The sequence below is a fragment of the Tursiops truncatus genome, chromosome 10 (assembly GCF_011762595.2).
Source record: "Tursiops truncatus isolate mTurTru1 chromosome 10, mTurTru1.mat.Y, whole genome shotgun sequence".
Classification (NCBI taxonomy): domain Eukaryota; kingdom Metazoa; phylum Chordata; class Mammalia; order Artiodactyla; family Delphinidae; genus Tursiops; species Tursiops truncatus.
The window spans coordinates 31,213,849-31,231,032 of NC_047043.1; the positions used below are offsets into that span (position 1 = coordinate 31,213,849).

Below are 17,184 nucleotides of genomic sequence, written 5' to 3' on the forward strand. Positions count from 1 at the left end.
AAGCATAAGAGGCCAAGGGGGAAGATAAAATACTCTAACCTCAAGCCTGGAAAGTCTCTTTAAGCTAAAAGAGTTTCAGGAAAATGTAACATTAATCCATACATTTTATATTTAAGTTCATGAGTCATATCCACATTATGTCCCTGGTAAAAATTCTGAAAGGCCACAGCAAAAAGCAGAAAAGGGTCACCTCCATAGGGGTGTCCGTCTATGGGCCCATGTTTGCTTTCCAACCCCCAAAAGAAACACCTGACCCAGAACCCTCTGGGAAAATCAGCCTTTGATTCAAAGAGATGCTTGTTCAGTGATGATTATTACAGCCCTAACCATACCATCAGCCCCCCGGGAAGTCTAAGGGAGGCAGGCAGCCAGAAGGAGAGAACCTTCCTCTCGCCAGGAATTAACTAGCTCCAAGCAAGAGATGGGTGACTTGGTGCCACAGGGGGAAAGATAATTTAGCCATTGTGTTCACGATGAGCATTCCCATTCACTCGTGGAAACCCTTCAGTGTCACTGGTGCCTGGAACCAAATGTAATCCTCCCAGGCTGTAGCTGGGATGGCGGGTCGGCCACAGGACAGGGTCACAGTCAATTTGTGGCCCCGGCTGGGCACTCTATAGTTGAGCTTGGGTCGAAACCAGTCTTCTCCACAGTCGCGGTGACCCTGTGCCATGACAATGGTGCCCATGAGTGGAGGAACCTGCAGCTCACTGAAGGCATCAGCCATGAAAATGGCTCGGAAGAGGCGGCGCAAACAAGCTGCTGTGCTCAGGCTCGGGTCCATGCTGTTGGGGACCAAGCGGGACAAGTCAAGTTCATAGAACTCCTTGGGACTGAGGGCATTGCCCCCAAGGAGGATCAGCACTCGTGGTACTAGTGTCCTGGCAAAGAGACCCTCCAGGTGGCTGAGGACGCTCTCCAGTTCTGCCAGGGTTTGTTGGCATTTCCTGCTGCTCACCTCGGCAGTGGCCCGAGGTTTCTTCTTCACCACTTCCTCTGCCTGTGAGGACAAAGAATGGTGACAGAGAAGTTCTGCAAGGTAGGGGAAAGCTAATGACCTTTGAAGAACCCTCTGGGATGGAGCAGATTTATGGGACTGGATTTCCAGTTCAGTGAACTGCCACAGGCAAGACACTGGGTTTTATCAGAGGGTAATGTATCAAAAAGGAAACTACGTTCTTTGTACAAAATCATAATTCTTCCACACTTAGAACAGCAAAGACAGTGTTCTGAAGCAGGAGGCATCCAGAAATTAGCAACTAAAATACTCAAGGAGATGTGGTGGCACGGTAGGTGGCAAATTTTTGCTGTGCTGAGAGTGAAAACAAGACTGAGGATTATTTGGTCTAATAAATTCTGGAGTTCATCCTCCAGTTAAACATGGCAAATGGAAGGAAGGGAGGGATGGAGGGAGGGAGGGAGGAAGGAAGGAAGGCAGGAAGGAAAGAGGGAATGGAGGGAGACAGGAAGGGAGGGAAGGAGGGGAGAGAAAGAGGACTCCCAAGGGCAAAAAGAACTGGAAGGGACTTCCCTGGTGGCACAGTGGTTAAGAATCCGCCTGCCAACGCAGTGAACACGGGTTCAAGCCCTGGCCCAGGAAGATCCCACATGCCGCAGAGCAACTAAGCCTGTGCGCCACAACTACTGGGCCTGCACTCTAGAGCCCAAAGCCACAACTACTGAGACCGCGTGCCACAACTACTGAAGTCGTCACGCCTAGAGCCAGTGCTCCGCAAAAAGAGAAGCCACTGCAATGAGAAGCCCGCGCACCGCAACAAAGAGCAGCCCCCACTCGCCGAAACTAGAGAAAGCCGGCGCACAGCAACAAAGACTCGACACAGCCAAAAATAAATAAATAAATAAATTGCAAAAAAAAGAACTGGAAAATAGACAACAGTGTCCAAAGGCAGCAACAAATTTCTGGAAGAGAGAAAGCAGACGGAAGAGTTCGAAAGAGCTGAATACCAAGTACTGACAGAGGGGACTCCCCTGAGAAGTTTGAAATGATTCACAATGCAGAAGCCCATAAAGGCCCAGGAATTGTCCACTTAAGCACCACAGAAGACAAAAGTGAACACATGGGGACTGAGGGAACACCTGTGCAAGGACCCTTAGATCACCTGCCAATTTCCTCCACCCAGACAGAATGTTTTGGAAGTCCTCTTTCTCTCTTTCTTTCCTTTCTTCCTATTTCTCTGATTTAGTAGTATTTCAGATGGGAGCACAGATAAGCATGTGTTCAATTTGCCATGTTTAACTGGAAGACCACTCCAGAATCACCTTTATTAGACCAATCTTCTTTCCTGTTATCACTACCATTACTTTCTCACCCAATATCCTTCAAGGCTATCAGCTAGCTCAGAGGCCCAGCCATGCACACAGAACTTTCAATGACTTATTCTTAAATATTTATCAGACACCAAATAAAAGCCTCTAACATGAAAGAGACAAAAACAAATAAATAGGAAAAGGAATCTGGAAGAAACGGAGACACTGCAAGCGACAAAGAAAAGCTTCAAAAATACAATAATTAACGTCCACAGGTAAGAGAAGTTCATACAGACAGGAAACAACAGGATGCAATTTAAAAGGAACATGTAAAAATTAAGAAAAAGCTCTTAAGACTATGACTGCCAAAAAAGAAAAAAAACCGATATAAGTGTTAGAATATAAACTCAAGGAAGTTTATATAAATTTATATAAACATAATATAAACCCACAGAAAATATAACATAGAAACAAAGAGATGAGGATATGGACAGAAAAGACACTAAAATTAAAGGATCAGGTCTTCCCTGGTGGCGCAGTGGTTGAGAGTCCACCTGCCGATGCAAGGGACACGGGTTCGTGCCCCGGTCCGGGAAGATCCCACATGTCGCGGAGCGGCTGGGCCCGTGAGCCATGGCCGCTGAGCCTGCGCGTCCGGAGCCTGTGCTCCGCAACGGGAGAGGCCACAACAGTGAGAGGCCCGCATACCGCAAAAAAAAAATTAATTAATTAATTAAATTAAATTAAAGGATCAGTTCATGAAGTCCAAATGCAACACACAATAGGAGTTTCAGAAAAAGAAAACAAGAGGAAAAGCAGGAAGGGTTAGACTATCAAGACTAGAGTGGGTAGAAAGGGGGCTTCCCTGGTGGCGCAGTGGTTGAGAGTCTGCCTGCCGATGCAGGGGACATGGGTTCGTGCCCCGGTCCGGGAGGATCCCATATGCCGCGGAGCGGCTAGGCCCGTTAGCCACGGCCGCTGGGCCTGCGCGTCTGGAGCCTGTGCTCTGCAACGGGAGAGGCCACAACAGTGAGAGGCCGGCGCACCGCAAAAAAAAAAAAAGACCAGAGTGGGTAGAAAGGGACAGAAGCCATAGGGCTGAAACATCCCTTACAGCTGCTTAGGCTGACAGGCCTGAAGATTCCTTAGACGCCCTTTTTACCTGCCCACCATCTAATAGCCACAAAGTCTCCCCACCAATTTTCTCCCAAAGCCTGTGCCCACCTGGGGAGGTTTTCGGTAGAAGTGCTTAAGCTGTTCGTAGGGCAGAGGGAGTTGCTGGCGTTGGTACATGATATGCTTCAGAAGTTCACAAGTAAACCGACAGCACCCTTCCTGGCTGACAGGCCCGGGAAACACCACTGGCACCACGCAGACTCTGGGGCGAAGGGGCTCCGAAGGGTTGGGAGGTTCCTGGGGGGAGGTGGTCTCAAGTTCTATCTGGGGGTCGTGGGTTTCCTCCGACTTCTCACACCACTCCAAATCTGGTAGGTACACAGGGGGACAAGAGAGAAAAATGAAAAACTTAAAAGGCCAAAGCCAGTCTTCTCATTCCCTTGTGGCGACATCGGCCACCACTGCGGAGGCGACACCCCGACACATGCAGATTCCCTCCGCAAACTCCCCTGTGGGCGGTGGCGCGGAGGTTCCGGATCCCAGTTGCCTAAGGTGAAGTGACGGCGGGATTTGTGGGGAACGGGTGGAGGATTTCGGAGGCAGCGACTGGGGCTCTGCTCAGAAAGTGGAGGCCCTGATCTGGGAAAACCAGTTGAGAGAAAGTGTAGTCAAGCAGGGCCCAGAACCCGTCGCGAAAAGGGGGGTGAACCAATGGAATCCAGGGCCTTGGGGGCGATGGAGTCAACGGCGCCGAGTCAGAACTGGGAGGGACGCCGGGAAATGGGGACAAGGAAGACAGGCCAGAGAAGGGGCCAGGGGCTAAGTGACTGGAGGGAGCAGCGGTAGGGAGGAAACAGACTCCTCGAGCTCCGGACCCCACGCCTTACCAGAGACTGCGGCCGGGGCCTGCACTTCCGGCTCTGGGGCCGCCATCATGACCTCCTCCCCACTCTCCGTGCGGTTTGAATAGGCGCCCCGCGCAGCCTCATGGGAAACCCGGCCTCCACTTCCGGTTCCGTTGCCGGAAAGTGGGCGGGGCGCCGCGTCAGTGTGGCGGAGGCTGGGCTGGGTGGGGAATTGAGCTCTGCGCTCTCCTTCTTAACACCGTCCGGCAAGTCCGCTGAACCCTTCTCATACAGGGAAACCATGGGTTCTCAGCCACTTAGCGCTGCCTTCCAAAGGACACCCGCCCGCATGCATCCGTTCTCTCCTGCGTTCCGTATTCGCTGCGCACCTACTTCGTGCCAGGCCCTGTCCTAGGTGCTGGAGACTCTGCAGCGAAGAAGCCAGAGGCAGGCGCTGTCCGCAAAGTGTTCAATGCCTAATGGATTCAATGCAATGTGATGAATTATATAGTAAGGCATACATGGGCAGCGGACGCGAAGAACAGGAGCGCCTAACCTAGAGGGGGTGGGAGTGAGGGGTGGTCCCGGAGGAAACTGAGACCTGTAGGATGAGTAAAGGTAAAGAGGAGGGCCTGGTGGTCCTGGAGACTGTTAGAAAGAAACAACCCCCAAACGGATTCACTTGTGCTAAATCTCACCAAGACTCATTTCCTAACCTAGTAGCAGTTTCAGCTTCTCCTGGAGTGGAATTTTAAACTAACCAGTCTGGAATTTCCTAGTCAGCGCTAGTGAGGTAATCTGCAAGATAAGTCCCCCAACATTCCCCCTAATCCTTTCTTTCCTTTTGCTTACAACCTCCTTATCCTACCCCCCCCCTTCTATAAAAGTCTTGCATTTTGAACAGCCCCTCAGAGTGCCTTCGTATTTACTAGACAGGATGCTGCCTGATTCATGAACTGTTAAATAAAGCCAATTAGATCTTCAAATCTTCAGTTGAACTTTGTTTTTTAACAAGACCTTGAGATACAAGAGCATCCTCTATTCAAGGAATTAAAAAGAGTTCAGCTTATGAAGAGTTAAGGCTGTGATGGACAAACAGGAGCCAGATCATGGCAGGGCTTTATAAGCCACGTTAAAGCGTTTGAACTTGATCCCGTAGGGGAGTGGGGGAACCTTTGAAAGATTTAAGTAGGGGAGTGACATAATTACATTTACATTTTATAAATTTAATCTCTACACTGGGTGTAGATTACAGACAGGATAAAGGAGGAGGCAGGGATACCAGTTAGAGCTAGCAACTGGAATTACCCAACGATTGGGTTGGCCAAAAAGTTCGTTCGGGTTTTTTCCATACTATCTCACAGAAAAGATGGTGAAAGAGGCCTGAACTAGGGTAGTCACAGTGGGGTGGAGAGAACTGGGTGAACCCCAGAGATATTTAGGAGGTCCAGTGAGCATGGTGGTTGAGCCCAGGAAGAGGAGGAGGGGTAGAGAGAGACTGTCAAGAAGACAAGCAGGTTTTTTACTTCAGCAACTCTATGACCAGTTGTGCCATTCAGTGAAGGAGGGAACACCAGAGGAGGACCAGCTTTACTGGGGTATAGGTAAGGAGAAAAGATGAGTTCAGTTTTTGATAGGTTTGCTGTTCCATTGGACAGTGAAGAGATATTTAGGAACACCATTGGGAACAGAAATATGTATTTGAGAGTCATCAGCATGGGAGTGGATAAGATCACCCAGGGAAGCTGTATAGAATGAAAATGAGCAAGGATCCTGAAGACACTAATGTTTAGGGGATGAGCAGAAAGAGAGAATCTGTGGAGGAGACTGAGGAGTAGCCAGAGAAGTAGAAAAATAGACAAGTATTAGGTGATAGAGGCCAAGAAAAAAGTGTGCTTCAGGAAGCAGGGACCAGAGATCAAAACATACCATAAAAGTATAATGATTAAAATACTGTGGTGTTGGCTCAGGAATAAACAGATAATAAAACAGAAGACAGTCCAGAAACAGATCAATGTATATGTAGATTTTAGTATATGATGAGGGTGACTTCTCAAAGCAAATAACTTGAAACAACTCCCTATCCATTCAGGAGGGGAAAAAAATCAAGTTAGTTCCTATTACACATCCTACATAAAGATACATTCCAAATCGATTAAACATCTACTGGAGAATAATCCATAATTTAGGAGTGGGGTTGGCTTAGACATGACAAAAACCAAGAAAATATAAAGGGGAATATTGCTAAGTCTAACTTTAAAACGTATGTAAATGTACTATACACAAAGAATGAATGACTAATAATTACATACCAGGAAAAAAGTCTGTATGTATACATCCATTATTTACCTCACAGGCAACCACATCATAAACACCTCATAAGCAACCCCTCCAGGAAACTAAACACATATAACACCTTCCATCTCCCAGGACCCTGATCTCCTCCTGGACAGACATCCCTGTTCAGCCTACTCCTCTGCCAGCCTTCACTCCTGTCTGTGGTAAGCCAGGTTGTTTAAGAATGGATATCAGAATGGGTTATCCCTTCCCTTCTCTTAAAAGTTCTCCACTTAGGAGACAAGGGAATTGGAAAGAATGAAGTGAAATTGTGTGTGTTGGGGTGGTTGAAAGATCTATGATGATGAGAGGACAAGTGTTATCAGGCAAGTGCAGCAGGCCCTGGTTATCAAGAAACCCCAGAGTTGGTGGTGGTGATAATGTTGGGGGAATAGTCTTAGCTCTCGCTTCCAATCCCCAACCTTCTTGAGATCTCTCACTCAGCCCCTAAGTAGCAGCTTCCCTGGTGGGGTTGTGTCCCTGGCTACGGTTGACCTCTGCAGCAAAACCTTCCTTTAGCTGAACAGGGTTGAGAAGTCACGTGTGCTTTCAACCACTGAAGACCACATAATTGGCCAGGTCTGCTAGGCCCTTTTACAGATTTTGGTCCTTCTGCTCTCACCAGTTTCGGGAGCTATATGTGGACAGCAACTACGTGATCAGTAACTTGCCTTTCTCCTTGTGGTCCTGGGGGGAAGCCATGGACTCCACCAAGTCTGAACCCCTGAAAGGATCACCAGAGGTAAGCCACTGTTGTTGCTTCTAGTTTTCCAAGGAAAACTGAGGTCTGGCGGGAAAGGCTGTTTTATTTCTGGGCCGGGTATGAGGATCTCGCTGTTTGTGAAGAGAGCGGAAGTGGACATACAATGGGTGAGTGGTGCGTAAGAGACAGCCGCGGGGCTGGGAATTGAACTCCGCGTCCTGACTCCCAGGTCAGCAACACTAACTGCTTCTCCACTCTGCCTTTCTAGTGTCTCGTACACTGGTTTACGTCACTGAATGTGTTTACTCTTTGCTGACTGCAAGAGCCCTAAAGAGCAAGAGAGACGACAGCTTGGCAATAAAGTCAGAAGTCAGCAGTCCCCTGGGCCCTTGGCCAAGTTTCTATTCCAGGCAACTTCTCCCTCCCTCGCCTTGGTTGACGTAACCTGAGCCCCAGCCCCGCCCCAAGTAGGGGCCAGGCCCCGCCTACAGCCCTGGCGGTTTTAAAGCCAAACTCGGTTCTCCCGGATTGGTTCCGCTTCAAAACAAAGGGGAGGGGTAATACTCGCTGTGGGCCCTCGCTGCAAGGCTGGTTTATGGGCTCGGGCCTCGTGTCGGGACCACCGCGGTATCTCGGGCTGCTAAAACCAGCCCGCGGAGAGTGCCAGCCTGGTAATAAACCAGTGACTACTGTGTAAAGGTGGCATAATCATCGTAAAAATAAAAGCCGTAATTAGGCTAACCACCATCCGCCTCCGCCCTGGCATTGGTCCTGACTCACCCAAACGGCACCCCGGCCGTCGAGGGAGAAACTGAGGCACGGGCGGAGCCAGTAGGCTGGAGAGACCAGTCGCCCTGAGTTCTGCAGCTCTCCAATCCAAAACCCGTTGTCTGGGATCGCGGTAAGGGGCTAAACCCAGAAGCGCCTACAAAGTTTGATTCTGATATAAGCCCCCCCGCCTCTGATGACTGCCCCACAACCAGGCCCCAGGAAAAGACCCGCTCAGCGCTTGGAGACTGGGAACTGGACTACAGCTCCCTTAGGCCTTTGCGGGCAAAGGCGCGCTCCTTGCCTACGCCCCGAAGCCACCCGCGGCTCCTTGCGCCGCGATGCCGCCCGGGAGTTGTAGGGCGGCGTCGAGCTCTTTCCAGGGAGCTCGCAGGCTTGAGGACTCTATATCCCTTGGTGCCCTGCGGCTGTTTCTGACGCGACCGGGTGGCCAGGGAAGGTGGGGGTGTGGCCTGCGCAGGGCCCCACCCAGCCCTCCTCTGGCTGGCTCGACTCGGCCGTGGCAGTAGGCGCGGCGGCGGCGGCGGCGGCGGCAGCGGCGGGGGGGGAGGGGCCGGGCGGGGGGCTGGCGGCAGCGGCGGATGGACTCGCGGGTATCGGAGCTGTTCGGCGGCTGCTGCCGGCCCGGAGGGGGCCCGGCCGTGGGCGGAACCCTCAAGGCTAGGGGCGCCGGCGGCAGCAGTAGCTGCGGTGGCCCGAAGGGGAAGAAGAAGAACGGAAGGAACAGAGGGAGCAAAGCCAACAACCCCCCGTACCTGCCCCCCGAGGTAAGCACATGAGAAGTGGCGGGGTGAGAGGAAACCACTCCTTCCGGTCCCAGGACTACAGGAAGGCGGGTCAGAGAGAATTAGTACCCCCTTCCGGTGTCAAGACCCCCAGGAGAGGAGAACCCTTCTTTCCGGTCCTAGGATCCTAGGGAGGAGGGACAGAGAGACTGGGCCTCCCCCTCCGGTGTTAGGACCCCAGGGAGGAAGAGTGGGGAAAGGGGATCCCACCTGCATCCCTTTGGGAAGAGCAGAGTAAAATGCCCCGGTCCCCTCCCTGCTGCAACAGGAGAAGGGAGACTGCATCCTGGGATGAGGAGTTAGAGTTTTCTGAACTTGTTCCACGGGGAGGAGGGGAGTACCCGGGAAAAAAGCAATATGTTCCGTCCTTACACACACACACACACACACACACACACACACACGCGCGCGCGCGCGCGCGCGCGCGACAGTCAGGCTTAGTCCTCCCGCCCTTTCCGTGTCCTATGAGGGAGTGGGGACAGCCTCTACCTTCCTGCTCCATCTGTCCCTAAGGCAGATAATAACTGCTACTTTGTCCCTCTTAGAAAAGGAGGACCCAGGGGAAAAGCCTCATCAAGTGGTTATAAAACTTTAGCATGTATGAGAACCACCTGGATTGCTGCTCCACCCCTAGAATTTCTGATTCAGTAGGTCAAAGGTGGCCCTGATAGTCTGCGTTTCTTATAAGTTCCCAGGTGATATGAATGCTGCTGGCCCTGGGACCACACTTTGATAACCATTAGCCTAGACCATTATCTTGTACCACTTTTTGAAACCATCCTAATTCTTCATCTCCAGCAAAATGATAAAAAGGAAGATCTTTACTGATGGGAAAAGATCTCCTTTATACTCCATGAGGTGGAGATTATGGGTGAAGACCTGTAAGAGCCTGGGAGTCAAAGGGCCTTGAAGAGATGGAATGATGACAGGAAGGGGAAAAGAAAAATAAAATGGTCAGGGAGGAGGAGTGCAGAAATGCAGGACAGGCAGAACAGGCAAATCTCATATCCTTTTGTACCCAAGAGGGGCAGGCTCAGGCAACAGGATCCTTCTGTGTTGGGTCACCTGATGTAGGGAAGAGGAGGAGATTGTGGGATGGACTCAAGATTTCACCTCAACTGAGGCATGAGAGTTAGGGGACAGGAGGGGAAAAGCCACAGTGAGTCTAGTTTGTGGCGTCTGTCTTCTTCATTATATTTTGAGTTTCTTCTCTTCATCTCAACCCCAACTTTGGAGCCCTGCCTCTCTTTCACCTGGACTCCTTTCTTATCAGGCATGTAGTGACCAGTGCTGAGCTCACCCTTTGGCCGTGCTCCAGAACCTCTTGCAACCTCTTATTCTTGATGTCATCAGCTGAGAGGGGCGGGCAGGAAGGAAATGGTGTCTCTCAGATGAGTGGCAAAGAATGGCCTCAGCAGCCTGGACACGGAGAAGACATAGACTTGTGGGGACAACAATTTGAGGCCCTGGGGGGAAGGGAGGGGGAGAATCTTGCATCCAGGAAGAGCGTGCTGCCAGTGATCAAAAAAGGAGGGAATCCGGGTTCTGTTCCTGGCTTAGATGGGTGACTAACTGTGTTCTCAGAGGCCTTTCCTTCAGAGGGGTCACACTGGGACTGAGTATAGGGCTGGTCTGCCATGACCTTTGACAGACACCTGCCTAAGCAGGTGCAGCCGAGGCTTCCTGCTCTCTTAAGTTAGCTGCCTGGACCGCAGGGGGAATCAAGGGGAAGTAGGGGTTAGGTCTGGACAGTGTGTGGTAACTGCTCCCTGTTTCTTTTCAGGCTGAAGATGGAAACATCGAATATAAAGTGAGTCTTAGGTTGGGGAGGGTCAGGCTGTCCTTGCTGGCGTGGGATGATTTCTTTGAGATCCTTCTAACTTCATAATCTGTAGTAATTTAAAGATGTGGTACAGGGTAAGGGCTCTGTACCTCATTCTGTTGGAAGAGGACTCACTGTTAGAGGAGGTCAGGGATGAGGGTAGTTAAGAGGGAAGGGAAGGTCCTGGTCCTTTCGGCAGGACAGATGGGGAGCATGTGGGTTCAGGAGGAGCATCTCTGACTTTACCTTCTCATGATACCTCACCTGCCCTAAGCTGAAGCTGGTGAATCCATCCCAGTATCGTTTTGAGCACCTGGTGACACAGATGAAGTGGCGGCTCCAGGAGGGCCGCGGTGAGGCTGTCTACCAGATTGGAGTAGAAGACAATGGGCTGCTGGTGGGGCTGGCTGAGGAGGAGATGCGGGCCTCCCTCAAGACCCTGCACCGGATGGCGGAGAAGTATGCTTCCCCTTCCCCTTGGTTCTCCTTTCCCTAAATCTGGACCCACGCATGCCCAGTCACCTAGGGCCTGCCTCCTCTTGACAAAGGGCTGAAGTGGGGAGGGTTAGTTTTCTGGGATCCTCTGCATTGGATCCAGGCTTTTTTGCTCCTTTACTTAAGGTTTGTTTGTGTAAAGGGAGCTGTGTATATGGGATAGACTGGAGGGTGGGTAGGAAGTGAAGAAAGGTGTTGGGAGCTCTGTGGGAGGTATGAGAAGGCCATTGGTCCAGAGCAGGGATGGAAGGGGGAAGGGGAGTACAGGTGAGATGTGGCAGCTGTGGCCTTGCTGTGACAGGGTCGGGGCAGACATCACTGTTCTCCGGGAGCGAGAAGTGGACTATGATAGTGACATGCCCCGGAAGATCACCGAGGTGCTGGTACGAAAGGTCCCTGACAACCAACAGGTGGGCCCACACCCTTCCCTGCCTCTCACGCCTATGCTCCCTGGGAGGACCCCGTGGTGGCAGACTCTCCCCTGGCCTGGGACCCTGGGGTGGGGGTGGGGTCCAGTTCATCGTTTGGTCCCCAGAAAGTGCCACTGCCTTTGACCTTAACTCTCAGTGGAGAGAGGTGAAGGGTTGGAGCCCTGACCTCTGACAATTCATCCACAGTTCCTGGACCTCCGTGTGGCTGTCCTGGGGAATGTGGACTCAGGGAAGTCGACTCTGCTTGGAGTCCTGACCCAAGGAGAGCTGGACAATGGGCGGGGCCGGGCTCGGCTGAACCTTTTCCGCCACCTGCATGAGATTCAGTCCGGCCGAACCTCCAGCATCAGCTTCGAGATCCTGGGCTTTAACAGCAAGGGAGAGGTGCATGCAATCAACGGGACCCAGTGGGACCAGACTCTAAGGATGGGATGGTAGTGGTGAAGGACAGAGTCTGAGGTCAGAGTGTGGAGCCTTTCTGGAGTAGTGTAGACGAAGGCCCTGAGGGCACTGAACCAGCTCTGACCTCCTTAGAAAACAAATGGGGAATCAACTGAACTAGATCTGAAATGGGGCTCAGGGTTAAGAGGCAGGGTCACCCAGGGACTGGTTTAGGTCCTGGCAACTCTTGAAGGGTTGGGGAGGCTGGCAGGGGGCACTGAGAGCCCTGGGCTCTGGGCCAGGTGGTGAATTACAGTGACTCACGGACGGCAGAAGAGATCTGTGAGAGCAGCTCCAAGATGATCACCTTCATCGACCTGGCAGGCCACCACAAGTACCTGCACACCACCATCTTTGGCCTAACGTCCTACTGCCCTGACTGTGCCCTGCTCCTCGTCAGTGCTAACACTGGGATTGGTACGAGGCATTGGGGCAGGGATGGGGCTGGAGGGGGGTGCTGACTCTCCTACCCTGGGCCTCCTTAAATCTGGGAGCCAGACCAACTCCCTTCTTGCTCTCTCCTCCTTCCCTCATTCTAACTCTTCTTTTGCTGCCTGCCTGCTTCTCTGAGCAGCCGGCACCACAAGGGAACATCTGGGGCTGGCACTGGCCCTGAAAGTGCCCTTCTTCATCGTGGTCAGCAAGGTGGACCTGTGTGCCAAGACCACAGTGGAGAGGACGGTACGCCAGCTAGAGCGGGTCCTCAAGCAGCCTGGCTGCCACAAGGTCCCCATGCTGGTCACCTCTGAGGACGATGCCGTCACTGCTGCCCAGCAGTTTGCCCAGTCCCCCAAGTAAGCCTTTCTCACTCCAGAGCCCTGATCCACAGGGATGGCTCCACAGGGCCCCAGAGCATGGGGTACCCCTCCCCCTAGGGCCAGACCAGTTCTGGTTCAGTTCTGTGGTTTTTCAGGTTGGGATTGTAGGAGGGAGTCTTTGCTGAAGGCTGGACCCTTCCCCCAAGCCAGCTTTGCTGATGCCTGGGACCCTGGAGACGAAGTGCTGTGCCAGGCATTTCGATCTCCCTGGGTTCTGGGATGGGCCTCACGTGCCACACTCCATGGCTCACAGAGAGAGGGCCCCAAGCTCCTGAGAACCTTAGCAGACAACAGAGAGGAGCCCCTCGCCACTCCAAGAGAAGCTCACCTTTCCATGTATAGGGCTCCAGCCTCTGCTTCCTGTTGGAACTTCCTCATCTGCCCATTCCGTGCCTCCCTCTACAGTGTCACCCCCATCTTCACACTGTCCAGCGTGTCTGGAGAGAGTCTGGACCTGCTCAAAGTCTTTCTGAATATTCTGCCGCCACTCACCAACAGCAAAGAGCAGGAGGAACTCATGCAGCAGCTGACGGAGTTCCAGGTAACTGGCCATCTGAACAGGCAGTGAGCTGGGGATCTGGGAGGGACCAATTCCAAGCCCCGAGTCTGTTTAGAGGTTTTGGACCTGCCAGCCCTTGATAGAATCTTCTTTGGCTTCAGGTGGATGAAATCTACACAGTACCAGAGGTGGGGACAGTTGTTGGAGGGACACTTTCCAGGTGAATTGCCTTTCTTACTACCCACCCTACTCAGCCCTCACATACCCAAACTCTGGAAGACATCATAGCCCAAAGGAGACCCTGGAGTTGAACAGAGCCCATCTAAAGGATGTGCTTGTTTGTAAATTAGGCTTTCACCATCGGAGGAGCTGGAGAAAGCTTGTGTATTGGCTTATAAGGGAAGAAACAGTATTGCTGCTTATTAGGACTCTCCAGGCCCCTGGGGGAGAAGTGTGGGTCTTGGCCCCAGGAAGAAAACTAGAGTGCATCAACTGACTTTATCTCCAACTAGGGAAATGAGAGGTCCCTTAAGACTCTTTCCAAAGCAGAGGATGAAACCCAAGGGGATAACTGCTTTTTCAGGAATCAGGTGCTCAGTGTCGAATCAACAGGTACCTGTCTGCCAGCGTCACTGCCAGCCTTTCCTGGTGTTAGCCTTCAGTCTGAATTCTGGACTGGGGCAAGGCAGTCATCTCTCCTACCTTCCAGTTGGAATTTAGGGTCTCTTTCTCCCACCCGAGGGACTCAGTCTTAGAAGGGAAGGACCTAGTAGAGAAGCAGGTAGGGGGGCTTAGGCTGACGCTGTGCCACCTGCCCTGTGGGCTGCAGTGGGATTTGCCGTGAGGGGGACCAGCTGGTGGTGGGCCCCACGGACGATGGCTGCTTCCTGGAGCTGAGAGTATGCAGCATCCAACGCAACCGCTCTGCCTGTCGTGTGCTGCGAGCTGGTCAGGCCGCTACGCTGGCCCTCGGGGACTTTGACCGAGCACTCCTTCGCAAGGTGAGGTGGGAGGGGGGGTTGGAGAACACAAAGAGAAATGCCTGGGAGGCTGGCTCCTTGAATGAGAAGCATCTGTCTAAGGTGCTTCAGGGGAACTTGAAGAGAACCTAGTCCCTAAGCCAAGAAGCTGGTTACACAGACTGTCTGTGTATGGGAAAGGCTTAGGGTACTCACAAAGCGCAGATCACGAAATGTGAATTACTGTGGTGCAACCCGAATGTCCAGGACTCTGAAAGCACTAAGCGTTAGAAGGGTTAGAGGACATGAAAGGTGGGTAAGGAAGGGCTCCCTCAAAAAGAATAGTTTTCCGTATTGTCTTCTGAGGTCTTTGTGTTGGAAGTCCTAGAGGAGGAGGAAGTTGAGGAGCTGTAAGGGGTGTGAGGGTGGCCGGGGAGGAGAGGCTAATGTGAGGTCTACCCTTCCTGGGTCTGGGGGCTGTGCCTCCCCAGGGCATGGTGATGGTGAGCCCAGAGATGAATCCCACCATCTGCTCAGTGTTCGAGGCAGAGATAGTCTTGCTGTTCCACGCCACCACCTTCCGGCGAGGCTTCCAGGTGACAGTACACGTGGGCAACGTACGTCAGACAGCAGTGGTAGAAAAGATCCATGCCAAGGTGAGAGGGGCCCAGCCATGCCCCTGTTTTCCTAGGGAAAAGTCAGAATTCTGCTTCCAGAAAGGAGGAAAGCCTGTCCCCATATTCGTAGAGAGCTCCCTTATCCCACAAAGGGGACAAAGCCCCACTTGGGGGGTGGGGCAGACACCTGCTAGGCCCCCGAGGGTGGAGAGCCAAGGCTGGTAGAGACAGGAGGTGCTTTCCAGGGCCAGTGACCATGTATCTGCTGCAGGACAAGCTGCGGACAGGGGAGAAGGCAGTGGTACGTTTCCGCTTCCTGAAACACCCAGAGTACCTGAAGGTGGGCGCCAAGCTGCTGTTCCGGGAGGGTGTCACCAAGGGCATCGGCCATGTCACCGATGTGCAAGCCATTGCAGCGGGAGAGGCCCAGGCCAACATGGGCTTCTGAACTCCTCCAGGCAGGCACAGCTCTACTGCTGTCTCTACAGTACATAAGGTGACTTCCGGCCATGCTGCCCCCTGTTAGCGGCTCTGCGTGCTAGTAGGCTAGGGAGTGAGGGGTGCTCTCTACTGCTTGCTCCCTGCCAGCTCTTCTGGAGAGACGCCAAGCTTGGTGTGACCAGGGAGGGGCAGTCCTGAGGGAGAGGACAGGAGAATTCAGGGCAGTGCTCAGCAGCCGTGTGTCCGCCTGGTTGGCTCATCAAGCCTGGCATCCCTAACGGCCTGTCTACCGGAGGGAGCTGATCACCGCCACGTTGGCCCCACTGTCAGGACTGGGCATGATTCGCCGGTGTGGTCCCTGCACGTCAGGAATTGTCACAACAACTGGGGGTGGTCCTCGAAAGCACTCCTTTTTTCTATACCTCTTCTCAAGGCCATGTAAGTTGCCCATCTCTACTTGACTGTGGACAAAAGACATCTGCTCCTGGCCCTCTGGTGGCCCAGGGTCTGAAGAAGTGGCACAGGGACAGTGAATGGCAGTGCTCCCGCCCTGTGCTGAGACATGAGGTCTGCTCTTCAGCTTTGTCTCCCTTCCCTTCTTCACTCAAGGGCCATGTCCCCAGTTCCTCCTCTCAAAGGCCCCACAGGTGCTATTTGTTGTGCTGGCCCAGGTGTGGGGCCGCCAAGCTAAGACTTGGCGTACCGAAGGTCAGCTGCATGTCAATCAGTCTTGTCCCCTCCTCTGCAGCGATCTGCTAGTTTTAATGCTGGATCAAACAGGTTGTTTTGCCACAGTCCCCAGACTGGTGGCTGGGGACCTGACTCACAGCTCCCCATCCTGCCCCCATGTAAGTCCTCTCTTATTTTAGTAATTTGTAGTGATCATCCCTTTCCCACTGTTGCAGGGAACCTGGAGGAAAGGGAAAGATGTTGCCATACTTACTATTCTTTAGAGCATGGATTCCCTCTTTCCCTTTGTTAGTGTCCTGGGTTCCCATGGACTCAGGGATTTGGTTGAGGTTTCTCTGCATATATATATACATATATATTATATATATATATATATATATATATATTTAAATACACATATATATATTGTACAGAATAAAAATGTTTTATTGAACACACTGTGCTTATGCTTAAGACCCAGGCGCATCTTCCAGAGCTGGATTCCTCTCCAGGATCAGAGACGAGTGAAACCCTTACACTGCTGAGCCCTGAATGGGGGAAGAACACATTTGGTATCTCATTCACCCTGCCTCCTTTCCTCTCCCCCACTTGGCTATCAGTATTCCAGTGCTGTGACTCAAGGATTCTGGCCTGTTTTGCATAGTTCTTTGAGTGAGCAGAATAGAAAGTGAAACTGCCGCCTTTTCAGCTAAGATAGGTGTCCACCCTGTACTTGAGGAGTTGGCCACTTGCTAATGGTCACAGGGGTAAGGAGGCTGATGACTATGCCCTGTCAGAGATTTGGAGATAAGCGTGCCAGCTACTTAATGACGAGTAGAACTTAGAGACATGGCAGTCTGGTCCTCACGCTTTTCCTAGCAATGCAAGGTAGCCTGAAGTGAGGTTTATATAATCTAAACTGGCTTTTTGGAGCCGAAAGCCAGCTGGCGAAACCTTTGTCCCTTCCTCCTGTTTGTGTTCAGAGTACCTGACTACCACATTTTATGGGTGAAGAAATATGGCCCAAGGTTAAAGTCAACTGTAAAAAGCAGGGACTACAGGGACTTCCCTGGCAGCCAGTGGTTAAGACTCCACGCTTCCACTGCAGCGGGGCGAGGGTTTGATCCTGGTAGGGGAACTGAGATCCCG

General features: G+C 52.2%; 2 protein-coding genes across 2 annotated transcripts; one reads left to right on the forward strand and one right to left on the reverse strand.

Annotated features, from left to right (window-relative positions):
* Positions 1-91: 91 nt before the first annotated feature.
* MAD2L1BP (MAD2L1 binding protein) lies at positions 92-4,464 on the reverse strand. The gene is made up of 3 exons (XM_033864172.2): positions 4,272-4,464; positions 3,493-3,752; positions 92-1,000 (listed from the first exon to the last, which is right to left on the reverse strand). The coding sequence occupies exons 1-3, from the start codon at positions 4,318-4,320 to the stop codon at positions 488-490; spliced, it is 822 nt and encodes a 273-aa protein (XP_033720063.1). The 5' UTR covers positions 4,321-4,464; the 3' UTR covers positions 92-487.
* A 4,144-nt stretch (positions 4,465-8,608) lies between these two features.
* Positions 8,609-16,489, forward strand: GTPBP2 (GTP binding protein 2). The gene is made up of 12 exons (XM_033864174.2): positions 8,609-8,825; positions 10,627-10,653; positions 10,940-11,124; positions 11,462-11,570; positions 11,778-11,975; positions 12,275-12,449; positions 12,607-12,826; positions 13,256-13,391; positions 13,511-13,569; positions 14,179-14,350; positions 14,800-14,964; positions 15,197-16,489. The coding sequence occupies exons 1-12, from the start codon at positions 8,640-8,642 to the stop codon at positions 15,371-15,373; spliced, it is 1,809 nt and encodes a 602-aa protein (XP_033720065.1). The 5' UTR covers positions 8,609-8,639; the 3' UTR covers positions 15,374-16,489.
* The last annotated feature ends 695 nt before the right edge of the window (positions 16,490-17,184 follow it).

What these genes read in the sequence shown, in the direction of transcription:
- MAD2L1BP (XM_033864172.2), bottom strand. Translation starts at nt 4,320, where the DNA reads ATGATGGCGGCCCCAGAGCCGGAAGTGCAGGCCCCGGCCGCAGTCTCT. An exon ending in GGCCCCGGCCGCAGTCTCTG is followed by an intron (nt 3,753 to 4,271) that starts GTAAGGCGTGGG and finishes TGTACCTACCAG; the next exon opens with ATTTGGAGTGGTGTGAGAAG. An exon ending in TCTACCGAAAACCTCCCCAG is followed by an intron (nt 1,001 to 3,492) that starts GTGGGCACAGGC and finishes TTGTCCTCACAG; the next exon opens with GCAGAGGAAGTGGTGAAGAA.
- GTPBP2 (XM_033864174.2), top strand. Translation starts at nt 8,640, where the DNA reads ATGGACTCGCGGGTATCGGAGCTGTTCGGCGGCTGCTGCCGGCCCGGA. An exon ending in GCTTTAACAGCAAGGGAGAG is followed by an intron (nt 11,976 to 12,274) that starts GTGCATGCAATC and finishes GCTCTGGGCCAG; the next exon opens with GTGGTGAATTACAGTGACTC. An exon ending in CAGTTTGCCCAGTCCCCCAA is followed by an intron (nt 12,827 to 13,255) that starts GTAAGCCTTTCT and finishes CTCCCTCTACAG; the next exon opens with TGTCACCCCCATCTTCACAC.